The following is a 12,547-nucleotide window of genomic DNA, read 5'->3' on the forward strand; positions in this document are numbered from 1 at the left end:
AGGTGGATAGAATACCTTTTGTTCCCAGAGGACATTTTGGCAACGCTTTGAACTTCTTTGTTACCAGTTGGGAGAGCTGCTTCTGGGCATCTGGACACTGGAGAATGATATGGCCCAGGACGTCCATAGCCGAGATGGAGAAGGCCTCCTTCAACTAAGGAGAATCTTTCAATTCTAGTTTTTCTATGTTCAATTCTTATAAGTTGCATATGGTAATTTGGGGGTCATCCAGGGAGAAGAAGAAAGGTCAAGCTTAAGGAAGATTCCTGGATATCCTTCCGCGATGACACTGTGAAAATGAAGAGTCTACCTACCCACAGTTGCTGTTCCCCTCCTTGGGGGGACCCCCCTCCCTTGGGCTATCTCCAATGAAATTGCATACACTCCAACCAAACCCAGCAAAACTACCCCCATTTCTCTTCCTGGGAGAGATTTTCACACGTTGTTATAAAGAGACTCACGTGGAACACAGAACTATCACTATTTACGTCAGCGAAAAATTGGAAACAGCCCAAATGTCCATGAGTAGCAGGAGGAATAAATACAATGTGGAAATCCATACATCATGGAACAGTACACAGCCATTAAAGTGAACCAATTTCTAGAGAGATGTTTGAACTACTGGCTTTAGTTACTAGAGCTAACAGCATGAATAGGTCTCAAAGCTAATTTCACATTTAAAAAACAGTGAATTGCAGAAAACATAAAGTTATATTGTTTTATATATCTATAATGTTGTACTGTTCAAAGCCCAGTTGTACTGGGGCAGTGAGACAGGTTGCTGAGAGAGCAAAAATGACACCCAGAGAGGGCATGTGAGACTTAAGTTTTATTGAAAACTGTTTACAGGGGCTGGGGATATAGCTCAGTTGGTAGAGTGCTTACTTTGTATGCACAAGGCCCTGGGTTCGATCCCCAGCACCACACACACACAAAAGAAAACCCCTTACAGGGAAGGTCCAATTGCCACAGCTGGACAGATGGCACCTCTGTCCCTTGGCAGCCTAATCTAGCTGAGCCCTTGTCTCCTCCACAGTGCTACATTGTTCCACAGTTACCATAGGGTAGGGGTTTGATAGCTTAGGTTACAGAAATACTGGCATTATTAACTTGCTTTGAGCCAACATTTCATACTCGCAAATGCACCTTGCTGGGCTGTACAAAATGAGACCTTCTTTTATGACCATCAGAGATCCCCCTCTGATTTTTAGGTCCCAGCAAAAGTCAGCCTGAACCAGGTACAGTGGCACACACCCATCAATCATCCCAGTGACCCAGGAGGCTGAGGCAGCAGGATTGCAAGTTCGAAGCCAACCTCAGACACTTAGGCCTTGAGCAACTTAACAAGACCCTGTTGCAAAATAAAAAATAAACAAATAAACAAAATGGCTGGGGATGTGTCTCTGTGGTAGAGAACCCCTGGGTATAATATAATATAAAATACTCAAAAAAAAAAAAAAAAAAGCCATCCTGATATGGCAGGGTGATTATGACTCACAATAAAACATTGTATGTTTCAAAACAGAAGATTTTCATCACTAGCAATAAGAGCACTGATTTCATTCAGGTTGAAATGTTTACCCTGTCGTGTGTTGCCATGGCCAAGTTCACCCCCTTAGCAAATAAAACATACAGGGAAATTAGAAATTGTGGCTTTGCTTTCTTTCCTGTGGGGAGACTTCCTCCTGCATTGGGTGCTGAATAGTTGGCCGGTTTCACAAGCCCTGGCCTGTCTTTTCTGTGTACCAGGTAATAAATGGCCTCAATCAGCAAAATTAACCTTTGGTCATTTCGCAGCCTCCATGACTGCGGTGTTCTAGCCGAGGCCTGGGGCGGGAGATGGGACAAAGAGTTTGAAGATAAAATGTCCCGTCTTTGTCCCATATCCTACCCCAGCCTAAACTAGATCACTGTGGTCATGCAGGCCATGAAGTGACCAAAGATTGATTTTGCTGATTGGGGCCATTTATCATCTGGTACGTGCCCATCTGAAGCCTTCTTTATGAGTACTCCGTGATCTTCTGCCATTCGAACCTGCTGGACCTAACGTCTCCTGGTGGCTTTGGGTTGTTTCCAGTTTGTCTGTCTTCCATGGCAGGCTGGCCTGATGACCCTTAGTGATTCCCATTCCTGTGCTCTGTGAGATGACTTTGGTGATACGGAGGCTGCTGGCGGCTGGCCTGGGTCTGGGTTGTCTTGTGAGAACTCGGATGCAGCACAGAGCCAGGTAAATGTGACCTTGAATGTGGCCTCATTCAAGTTCAAGGGTAATTTACCCCTCAAGATTCCTGGACTATCGAGTGGCTAACACCGGATTGCTAAAATGACCCGTTCACACCAGGGAGCCTTGCAGAGTCAAATAAGGAGTTCTCGGGGACAGCCCAGGGAAGACATGTCATTGCTGGGGGGAGTGACTGAAAGCCATTGAGCCAGCAGAGTGAGTGACCCTAATTGGCATAGAGGGCTCACTAGCCCTACTGAGAAGGTGCTGGAGAAGCAAGAACTAACACACGGTCCCCTCTCCAAGCTTTTTCCAAGGCGCCAAGGAAGGGTGGCCTAGTTATCTGCTCCTCTAGAGTGAATAGGAAGCCAGGAGGAAGGGTCCCAGAGGGTCACTCCCATGTCCTTTGATGATCGGTTGGAGACTATTTTCTTGTCCTTTCTCTCACAACTCTTTCCTGTGGACTTAGTTTCTGTTTGTTTAGGAATTTGTCCCAGTGTAGGCCATAACCGTTAGAGCGGCATTCACCCTTCAGGCCTGGTCTGGCCTGTGACGGAGCCTGTAGCCCACCTGCTCCTGTTGGTGGCCACGGATCAGAGATGTGAACCCGTGGGCAGGAGCTAGAAGTCCCCTGTCTCCCTCATGTATGTACCTGTCATCAACTTACCTACCTATTATCCATGCTCTGGGCGTGTGTTATACGAATGCATATACACATACAACTTGTTATAGATGTAGACTTAGGTGTATTTACATATCTGAGCAAATATACACATTCTCTCTGTGTAATTGTCTCTCAGTATCTATGGGGATTGATTCCAGGACCCCACACAGATATCAAAATCCTCGGTGCTCAAATCTCTGGAAAATGGCTTAGTATTTAAATATGCCTCACATAATCCTGCTGTGTAGTTTAAGACATCTCTAGATTAGTTAGAGCTATGTGAACAGCTGTGATACTGTGTTGTGAAGGAACGAGGGAGTGGCCACCGCCCCCCTCCATTCCTTCCCTAGATGCTCCCTGTTCTGCCTTGCATCACCGTGTATCAGTTCACTTGCTCTTGAACTTGGATCATGTCGGACCTTACTGCTCTTTTGTGTCCAGCTGTCTTTCCCTCACCCTTACATCTGTGAGACTCACCTGTGCCATTGTATTCTGCACAGAGCAGAAGTTCCATCTCTGTTCCTTTTTTACTTTTTGGAGGTGCTGGGGATGGAACTCAGAGCCTTTTAGGAAAAAAAAAAAGTTTCTGTAAACATTCCTGTCATCTTTTGGTAGATATACTCATTTCTATTGAGCTGGTATACCTGTATCTATTTTTAATTTCTTGGCATCATTTAGCTTTTTTAAAAAAAATTAGTCCTGATCACTTATGTATGACAGTAGAAAGCTTTTTGATTCATTGTACACAAATGGAGCAGAATTTTTCACTCCTCTGGTTGTACATGAAGCAGTCACACCATTCGAGCAATCATACATGTAACTAGGGTAATGATGTCTATCTGATTCCACCATCTTTCCAACGTCTCTGCTCCCTCCCCACTCCCCTTTGCCCCATCCAAAATCATTTAGCTTTGTTAGATGTCATATGTGTTGGCACACCGCGGGAGTTATAGGAACTGGGCTACTATTGGGATACATATGAAGAAATGGGTTCTATTTCTATGTTATGAGAAATAATTTTCAATTATTTCAGCATAACATTTAGTCTTCACAGCACTGCAGTTTGTACAGGTGTTCCTGCTTGCGAAACTCATTCATTAGTCAGAATTCTCTTTCATTTGCAAATCACAGAGAATCCAGCTCTGCTTAGGAAAAAAAAATAATAATTTAAGGGTTCAGGTATCCACTGGGCATCTGCCTTCAGGCATAGCTATGTCCAGGTGCTTTAACAGTTCATCAGCCCTGATCATTCATCCTGTCTATCTCTTGGCTCTGTTCTCTCCTCGTTGGCAATCTTAGGAAAACCTTCTCCAGTGGTAACCACTGGCAGCTCCAGACTAAAACTTCCTAACTCCAAGCCCCAGGGAAAGACAGAGCTTCTCTCTTTCCTACAGTTCTGACATATCTCCCAGATCTGAAGCTCACTGGCTCTGACTGGGTTATACGCTTTGACCCCATCACCGTGGCTAGGAAGAAAATCATTCAGATGAGGTCCTGGCCTGCAGGGTCTCGGGGTGAGGTACTCAACAAAACATGTTACCCCCAAAGGGAACAATGGATGCTGGGCAGAAACAAAATAAAGAAGAACAGACTTCAGCTAAGCCAAGACTTGTGGGAACAAGTTGGCAAACTAACACTGAAACCACAGGGGACCGCAGAAAGTTAATATTGTCTTTAGCTTTGATAAGGTTGAGGCCTTTGTCATTTACATAGAGATAAACTTGTAAAGTTGGCAGAGCTTCAAGAATGTTCTACTTCCTTCTTCCAAAGCATCACCATATTCTAATCATGCTGACTTGAAACTGGAGAGATGTTTTTTTTTTTTTTTTTTTTTTTATTTCCCTTTTAATTTGTATTCTTCCCATATTGGGTTAGCCAACAAATCCCCTACTGACTCTTCATTTAAATTTTCTCCCCTATGTATTTTCTTCTCTGTTCCCACTGACAACCACACCAGGTGCTGCAGGCTGATGTCCTGTCTCTCAAAATAAGACCATCCCTCTCTCAGTCTGGTCCACGTCCTGAAGGGCTGATGAGTCAAATCCTGGGGACAAGGGGTTGATGGACACTGATTGGCCAGGCCTGGGTCATGTGACCTCCCTGGAGTTGGTCAGGGGTGCCATCAACCCTTCCTGTTCCACTTGGACCAAGGGTGGGAGAAGGGAAGATGGTTTGAGGAAAATCGGGGCATTGATTGGAAAAGAAGGGGAAGTGGGTAAACATGTAGGAAAATACAAATATTCTAGGAGTTAACCTCATCACTTCTGACTGGGAAGTATGCTGTGTCTGCAGATGAGAGCTCAGGGGACTCACCAATCATATTTTCAAGCTGGTAGAGGTCATAGCAATTGTCACCATTCTGTCTTTATCCCTAGAAACAGGATTGCAAGCAAAATGCCTCAAAAGTTCCAGTTCCTTCTAATCCTTAGATTCATTGCTCCTTTTGCCCCAACCAAGGGAATGCATTGTTTAAGAGATCATTCCCGTTGCATGTGTGCAATACACAGAGAAACAGTAGTTGAAACAAGATATAAAAGTTCATTCTCTCTCCCACGAGAGTCTGGGCTGATATGAAGGCTCTGCCCCAGGAAGTCACAGGTGACCCAGGCTCTCTCCACACACAGTGCTGCTGTCCCTGCAGCAGATGCTGCCTTAGTGTGCATGCTCCATGCTGCACATATCCACAACCAGTCCACAGGAAGTAAGGAGGCCTAGACAGGGAGGAATGACCCTTCCCTTTAACCGCACAATCTGGAAGTTGCATAAATTGCATCCACTCACATCCCACTGACCTCTGTCATGGCCACAGATGGTGCAAAGGAGCCTGGGAAACATGGTCTTTGCTCTAGGCAGCTGTGCACCCAGCTGTGTGAGAAGAGATAACTGGAAGATAACCAGCAATCTTTGCAAAGAAGAAAGAGGGGAAAAAAATCTTAATTTTTCCTTTTTTTTTTTTTTTTCAGGTTTATAAAAGATCCCAAAGGAACTACAAATACAGGAAAGTTTTAACACTCTGGGGTAAAGAGTCTGTGCCATCATGTCAGCCTACTACAGGAATAACAGCCTCAACGGCGACACAGAGCACCCTGACTATTCAAGGTCTCAAGGCCGTACTCGAGGGCATTTAAAAACTCAGGATTATCCAGACTTCTCAGGTCCTCAGGACAATCCAGCCTATCCCAGCACCAGGAACAATCCATTCTCTGCAGGCTTCAGAACAAATCCAGACTATCCTGTGTCTCTCGCAGAACCAGATTATCCTGGATCTCCAAATAAACCAGATTATCCTGGTGCCAGGAACAATCCCTATTCTGAAGATTCCAGAACAAGTCCAGACTATCACAGATCTCTGCCAGAGCCAGATTATATTGAATCTCAGAGCCAGCCATACCATCCAGGCTCATCCAGAGAACCAGATTACCCTGGATCTCAACGAAATGCTGAATTTGCGAGTTCCAGAAGTAGTGGAAACTACCCAGGTTCCAGGATAAACCCAGGTTATTTGGGATCCCTGGCAAATCCTGACTACCCAGGAGCACAGGGTAACTCTAACCATTCTGGCCCCAGAGCCAATTCCAACCATCCAGGCTCAAGAAGGAATCAAGAACCTGCTGGTTCCAGAATCAATTCATATATAGACGACCCGGGAGAGCCTGATTATCCAGGTGCTGAGAATCAAACTGACTTTCCACACATTTGGGGGGAACCAGACTATCCCAGTGCTGAGGATTATCGGAATTCTCCAAACATTTTTGGGGAACCTGATTACCCAGGAGCCGAGAGTATTCATGGTTATGGCCCTTCTGAGACCCGGGAAATGACCAGGAGGTAAGTTCAAATATACCCCTTCATTGGTGGGACTGACTGCTAGATCAACAAGTCAATGGAGTTCCATTGATGTGGCTTTGATTACGGATGGGTATTTGATTAAGGTTTCTATAGCCTGAAGTTGTGAAACTGTCAGACCTACCTGTCCATATCACCCGGGCTATCAACTGTCAGTCTGAGGCTCAAAGTCCTTACCTGAACTTAATCTTTCCACCTCTTGCCTGGATCACCTCCTTACTCTCTACCTCTTCCTTGTCACTGCAAGTGACTTAGTCATTTACCTCTATAGTTGTTTTTTTCTTCTTGGCACCAGGGATTGAACCTAGGGGTGCTTAACTCCTTAGTCACATCCCCAGCCCTTTAAAAAAATATTTTATTTAGAGACAATTGCTTATGACTTCACTAAGTTGCTTAGGGCCTCACTAAATTGCTGAGGTTGGCTTTGAATTTGGGATTCTCCTGCTTCAGCCTCCATAATTGCCGGGATTATAGGCATGTGCCACCGCACTTGGTTGTTGTTTGGTTTGAGACAGTGTCTTGCTAAATTGCCCTGGTTGGCCTCCAATCTGCCCTCCTTCCACCTCAGTCACCCAAGTACCTGGGATGACAGGCGTGTGCCACCACACCCAAATCTCTTTAAGGTCACTTAAAAACACCAAATCTAATTTTGCCTGGTTTAGATGCTGTAGATCTAAATTTTCTTTAAAGGATTTTGAACTTCTGTCAACTTTTGCAGTTCTGGCACTGATAGCATTTATTCGAGTGATTTGGTTCTGCCAAATTGAATTCTCCCTGGATGAAATTTTTTGATGTTCATTTTAACAACAGTGAACATCAAGCAAGAAACTTTAGTCAGGTTTAAAAAAACTATAACAAATTTTGTTCTCTGAAAATTTGTTTTATTTTTGTTTATTTATCGTCGTGCAGGGGATGGAACCCAGGATCTTGCACATGATGGGCCAGTGCTCTGCCCCTGAGCTGCCCCCTCAGACCCCATATGAAATTTTAACTGATACTGTTTTTACCAGTGATATTTATGAAGTCACTAAAAGCAGTGGTTTATGTCCGTCTCTAGGATTTGGGTGTGCAGAGTCAAACGCCTTTAGGATGTAAATAGCAGGATTAGCTTGCTCAGGTCAAAATGTCCCCCTTAGTCTTCTGCCCAGCTATCTGAGTCATCATTCTAAGGTATACCTTTGATTCTGTCACTCCTCTGCTTTGCATAGTCCTTGGGTCCCCATAGCCTGGGGGACAAAGGCCACACTTCTTATCTACTGAACCCTATGAAGGAGGATACACTGTGCTAACAGAGGACTCCAGCCCAGGGCTAGCCCGATCACTCATCTATTTCTCCTGTCCTCTTCCTGTCTGAACCCTACACTCCAGGTCTCTGGCTCTTGACCTTGACTGATCCTCAGAATTATTATATCACCTGGGGAACTTTAAATGTAATACAGATGCCCGAGCCCAACCTTCAGAGCTTCTGATTCAATTGTCTGGGATGGGGCTTGGGAAATGGTATACATAAAATCAACAATCTTTGCCACAGATTAATTGATTTTTATAGCCTTCCCTTTATGTATTCAGCAGTTTCTGGCCTCATGCCTTTATTTATGCCGTTTCTTATACTTGCAATGCCCTCCCCTGTGTGAGATATGAATTTATCTTTCCAGTCTCCTCTCAGATGTCTCTTTTCCATGAAGATCCCTCTAAAACTCCCAGCCAGAATTCCTCTCTCCTTCTTCTGAATTCCTTGGACCTGTCTCCTGATACTCACTAATTTCTGATTGTATTATAATTATTCATTGCTGTCTCTAAGAAGCTGTGCCAGGTTGTGTTGGGAGTCTCTTGGGGGCAAATACCCCCGGTCTTTCTCTTGGTGCCCTCACTGCCCAGCCCATGCCTCACATATTGTTGGCTTTCAGTCAGCATTTGTGGGATGGATGGATGGTGGGTGGGTGGATGGGTGGATGGGTGGATGTATGGATGGATGGGTGGATGGATGGATGGATGGATGGGTGGATGGATGGATGGATGGATGGGTGGATGGGTGGATGGGTGGATGGGTGGATGGGTGGATGGGTGGATGGATGGATGGATGGGTGGATGGGTGGATGGGTGGATGGATAGATGGGTGGATGGGTGGATGGGTGGATGGATGAATGGATGAATGGATGGATGGGTGGATGGGTGGATAAATGAATGGGTGGATGGATGGATAGATGAATAGATGGGTGGATGGATGGATGGATGGATGAGTGGATGAATGGGTGGATGGATAGATGGATAAGTGGGTAAATGGATGAACAGATGAATGAGTAGATGAATAGATGAGTGGTATATGGATTGATGGATAAGTGGGTAAATGGATGAACAGATGAATGAGTAGATGAATAGATGAGTGGTATATGGATTGATAGGTAGATGAGTGAATGGATGGGTGGATGGATGGATGGACAGACAGACGGACAGCTGTCCTCACCACACTACTGGATGGATGGTGACCCATGTTTTGAGATTTTACAGTGTTCAGTAAAACATCTTCAACCCTGCCCTCATTCCATTGCAGGAGTAATGCCTCCTTGGGCGTCCTTAGGAGAGAGAGTGAAGATTACCCTGGAAGTTTTGAAATGACGTCCATGGAGATGGCAGATCCACGCGACCCATCTCTGCCAGGTGCTCCTGGAAAGGGCTATGGTAAGGGCGTCTTAACAGGAGGATTGCACTCTGGGAAGGAAATAAAATCCAGGGGGCTCAGGAGGCTACCATTAAGCAGTCATAGCAATAGAAGAATTGGCTCATCCCTCCCGCCTCAAACACTCTCCTTAGACACAAGAGTTGGGAACTCTGTCCAGGGAAGCCACGTGTCATCAATTACCAAAGTAGGCCAAGGAAGGCATGTGAAAAATGGAAGCCTGTTCACCCTGTGCCTACCCAAGGTGCTGAAGTTCAGTCTGGCCTGCCGCAGTCCGGCTGCAGCAAAATAACTGGGGGGTGACGAGCAACTTGTGTACATTGATACAGCAGGAGTGGGAGCCGTTTATTGTAGGACAGGAGGGGTATATATACATTCCACACAGCTTATCTTAATTAACTTAAACTAGATACAGCAGTCAACCAATAAGGAATCTCCACACTTAATGGCTCGCTGGCGTTACTTCACAAACCACTTCCTCTGGCAAAATGCCAGGCGCCATCCAGACTTGTTTACAGACCCTAACATTGGCCCATGGTGGTTATGGTAGGAACAGGCTCAGCATGATGAGATCCTGAGAGTTTTCAAAGAAAACAGAAACACACACACACACACACACACACACACACACAAAACAACTATGTAAAAAAACTCCTATAATTGTCCACTTTCTGTTGCTTTAGTAAAATACCTGATGCTGGGACCTTTATTTTTAAAAGAGGTTTATATATCTTTTACTTATTTATTTGTTTATTTTTGTAGTCCTAGGAATTTAACCCAAGATTCTCTACCACTGGGCTACACCCCCAGCCCTTATCGATTCCTTTACTTATTTTTATTTTGAGATAGGGTCTCACTCTGTTGTCCAGGCTGGCTTTGAATTGACGATCCTCTGGCCTCGGTCTCCCAAGTTGCTGGGATTACAGGCGTGTACCACCGTGCCTGGCCTAAAAAAAGAGGTTTATTTAGCTTATAGTTTGTGAGGCTGGCAAATCCACATTCTTACCTTCCAGGTGGGAAAAGGAACTGTTTGCTTCCTTGGAGAAACTAGTTCACAACAAAAGAGGAAAAACCCAGGCAGTGTTACAGGAATCTAGAGCCTGTGGGGGCCAGAAGGGGAGGGGGGTTCGACCTAGATCAGCCGTGCTGGGAGGTGCAGAGGGAGGCCTGACCAGCCTCGGAGGGGGGGAGTTTTGAGGAGGCAGAGAGGACGGTCAGGATATACCTCCATGGACACATGCTCGCTGGCCCATGATGGGGTCACATCCTGAGAAACCCTCATCAATGATTGAGGCTGCATACACCTGACCTAGGGAATACTCAGCCCAGCTACGCAGCATACAGTACAGCGCTGTGCCCCTGTGATCACAGGAGCTAATGGGAGCTGCGAACTGCTGCCACTGCCCAGCATCTGGAATCACGCATCGTATTCTAGCCTGGAAAGTTTCAGTATTCTCCTCTCCTCCCCCTCCTCCTCCTCCTCCTCCCTCTCCTCCTCCTCCTCCTCCCTCTCCTCCTCCTCCTCCTCCTCCTGCCCCCCCAGCTTCCCCCTCCTCCTCCTCCCTCTCCTCCTCCTCCCTCTCCTCCTCCTCCCTCTCCTCCTCCTCCTCCCCCTCCTCCTCCTCCCTCTCCTCCTCCTCCTCCTCCCTCTCCTCCTCCTCCTCCCCCTCCTCCTCCTCCCCCTCCTCCTCCTCCATCTCCTCCTCCTCCTCCCCCTCCTCCTCCTCCCTCTCCTCTTCCTCCTCCCCCTCCTCCCTCTCCTCCTCCTCCTCCTCCTGCCCCCCCAGCTTCCCCCTCCTCCTCCTCCCTCTCCTCCTCCCTCTCCTCCTCCTCCTCCCCCTCCTCCTCCTCCCCCTCCTCCCTCTCCTCCTCCTCCTCCTCCTGCCCCCCCAGCTTCCCCCTCCTCCTCCTCCCTCTCCTCCTCCCTCTCCTCCTCCTCCTCCCCCTCCTCCTCCTCCCTCTCCTCCTCCTCCTCCCCCCCCTCCTCCTCCCCCTCCTCTTCCTTTTCTTCTCCTTCCCTTTCTTTCCTCCTCCTCCTCCCCCACCTCCATCTCCTCCTCCACCTCTTCCCCCTCCTCCCCCAGGTCCTCCCCCTCCTCCTCCTCCCCCTCCTTCTCCTTTCCTCCTCCTTCCCTTTCTTCCCCCTCCTCCTCCTCCCTCCTCCTCCACCTCCTCCTTCTCCTTCTCTTCCTCCCCCTCCTCCACCCCCTCCCCTCCCCCTCCTCCTCCCCCTCCTCCTCCCCCTCCTCCTCCTTTCCTCCTCCTTCCCTTTCTTTCCTCCTCCTCCTCCTCCTTTGTGCTGAGGATGGAATCCAGGGCCTCACACACGGCCAAGAGAGCACTCTACCACTGAGCTACATCCCCAGCCCTCAAAATTCAAAATTTGCATTACTGCATGCAAAGCACTTTCCCACCCACATAGAATCCAAAGATCCAATAATGAGTCAGAGACCCTCTGTACTAATGGGAAGCACTGGAACACATTTGCATGGGAAATATCCATTTGGGAGTCCAAACCTCAGTAGTTCAGCTCAGGAATATTCCAGACCTCCGTGCCATGCATTCTCCATAGAAGGCAGTAGTCATCCCGAGGAGAGTGGAGGGGCGGTTTGTTCTTGAAAAGCCAGAGGGGAAAATATATTATTTTTATGTTTTGTTATTAAACCTATTATTTTATTATTTTATAAAGCTCCTACACACAGAGAATACGTAAATAGATACACAGGCTCCTGTGGTATTAAGTTTTCCTGGGGGAGGGGGGGCATTGAGGGGACCGACTACAAAGTCTCCAGGGTGGGTGGATAATGGGGAAAGATCAGTAAACACTGCTGGCAGAGGAATGTTCTGAGCAGGACTGAGGGTTTTCTCTGCCCTGAGACCCTGCTGAGCACTTGCCTTTCATTGACTTGCACGGCCACCACCCAAAGCCTGGCACTCTGCCTTGACTGATGGGAGTCACCCAGCCACCAAACCCACAGAGCCAAGAGTGGAATCCAGCTCGAAGCCGGACCCTTTATTTGCCCTGCATTACGGAGGATACTGCAGGGTACATGCAGATTTCTGACCACCTAGCTGTAGAGAACACTGGAAATTAAAATCTTAAAAAAAAGAAAAGAAAAGAAAAAAGCCATCAAGTGTG

The 12,547-nt window shown here is 46.9% G+C and overlaps 1 protein-coding gene across 1 annotated transcript in view; it reads left to right on the forward strand.

The window, feature by feature from the left end:
- Nucleotides 1-5,922: 5,922 nt before the first annotated feature.
- The window catches only part of Tmc5 (transmembrane channel like 5), a 41,569-nt gene continuing 34,944 nt past the window's right edge, over nucleotides 5,923-12,547 (forward strand). Inside the window, exons 1-3 of the mRNA XM_027940657.2 lie at nucleotides 5,923-6,713; nucleotides 7,840-7,848; nucleotides 9,247-9,410. Coding sequence (XP_027796458.2) covers nucleotides 5,923-6,713; nucleotides 7,840-7,848; nucleotides 9,247-9,410 — 964 coding nt within the window. The remainder of the gene's footprint in view (nucleotides 6,714-7,839; nucleotides 7,849-9,246; nucleotides 9,411-12,547) is intronic.

The sequence above is a fragment of the Marmota flaviventris genome, chromosome 19, assembly GCF_047511675.1.
Source record: "Marmota flaviventris isolate mMarFla1 chromosome 19, mMarFla1.hap1, whole genome shotgun sequence".
NCBI classification, from domain to species: Eukaryota; Metazoa; Chordata; class Mammalia; order Rodentia; family Sciuridae; genus Marmota; species Marmota flaviventris.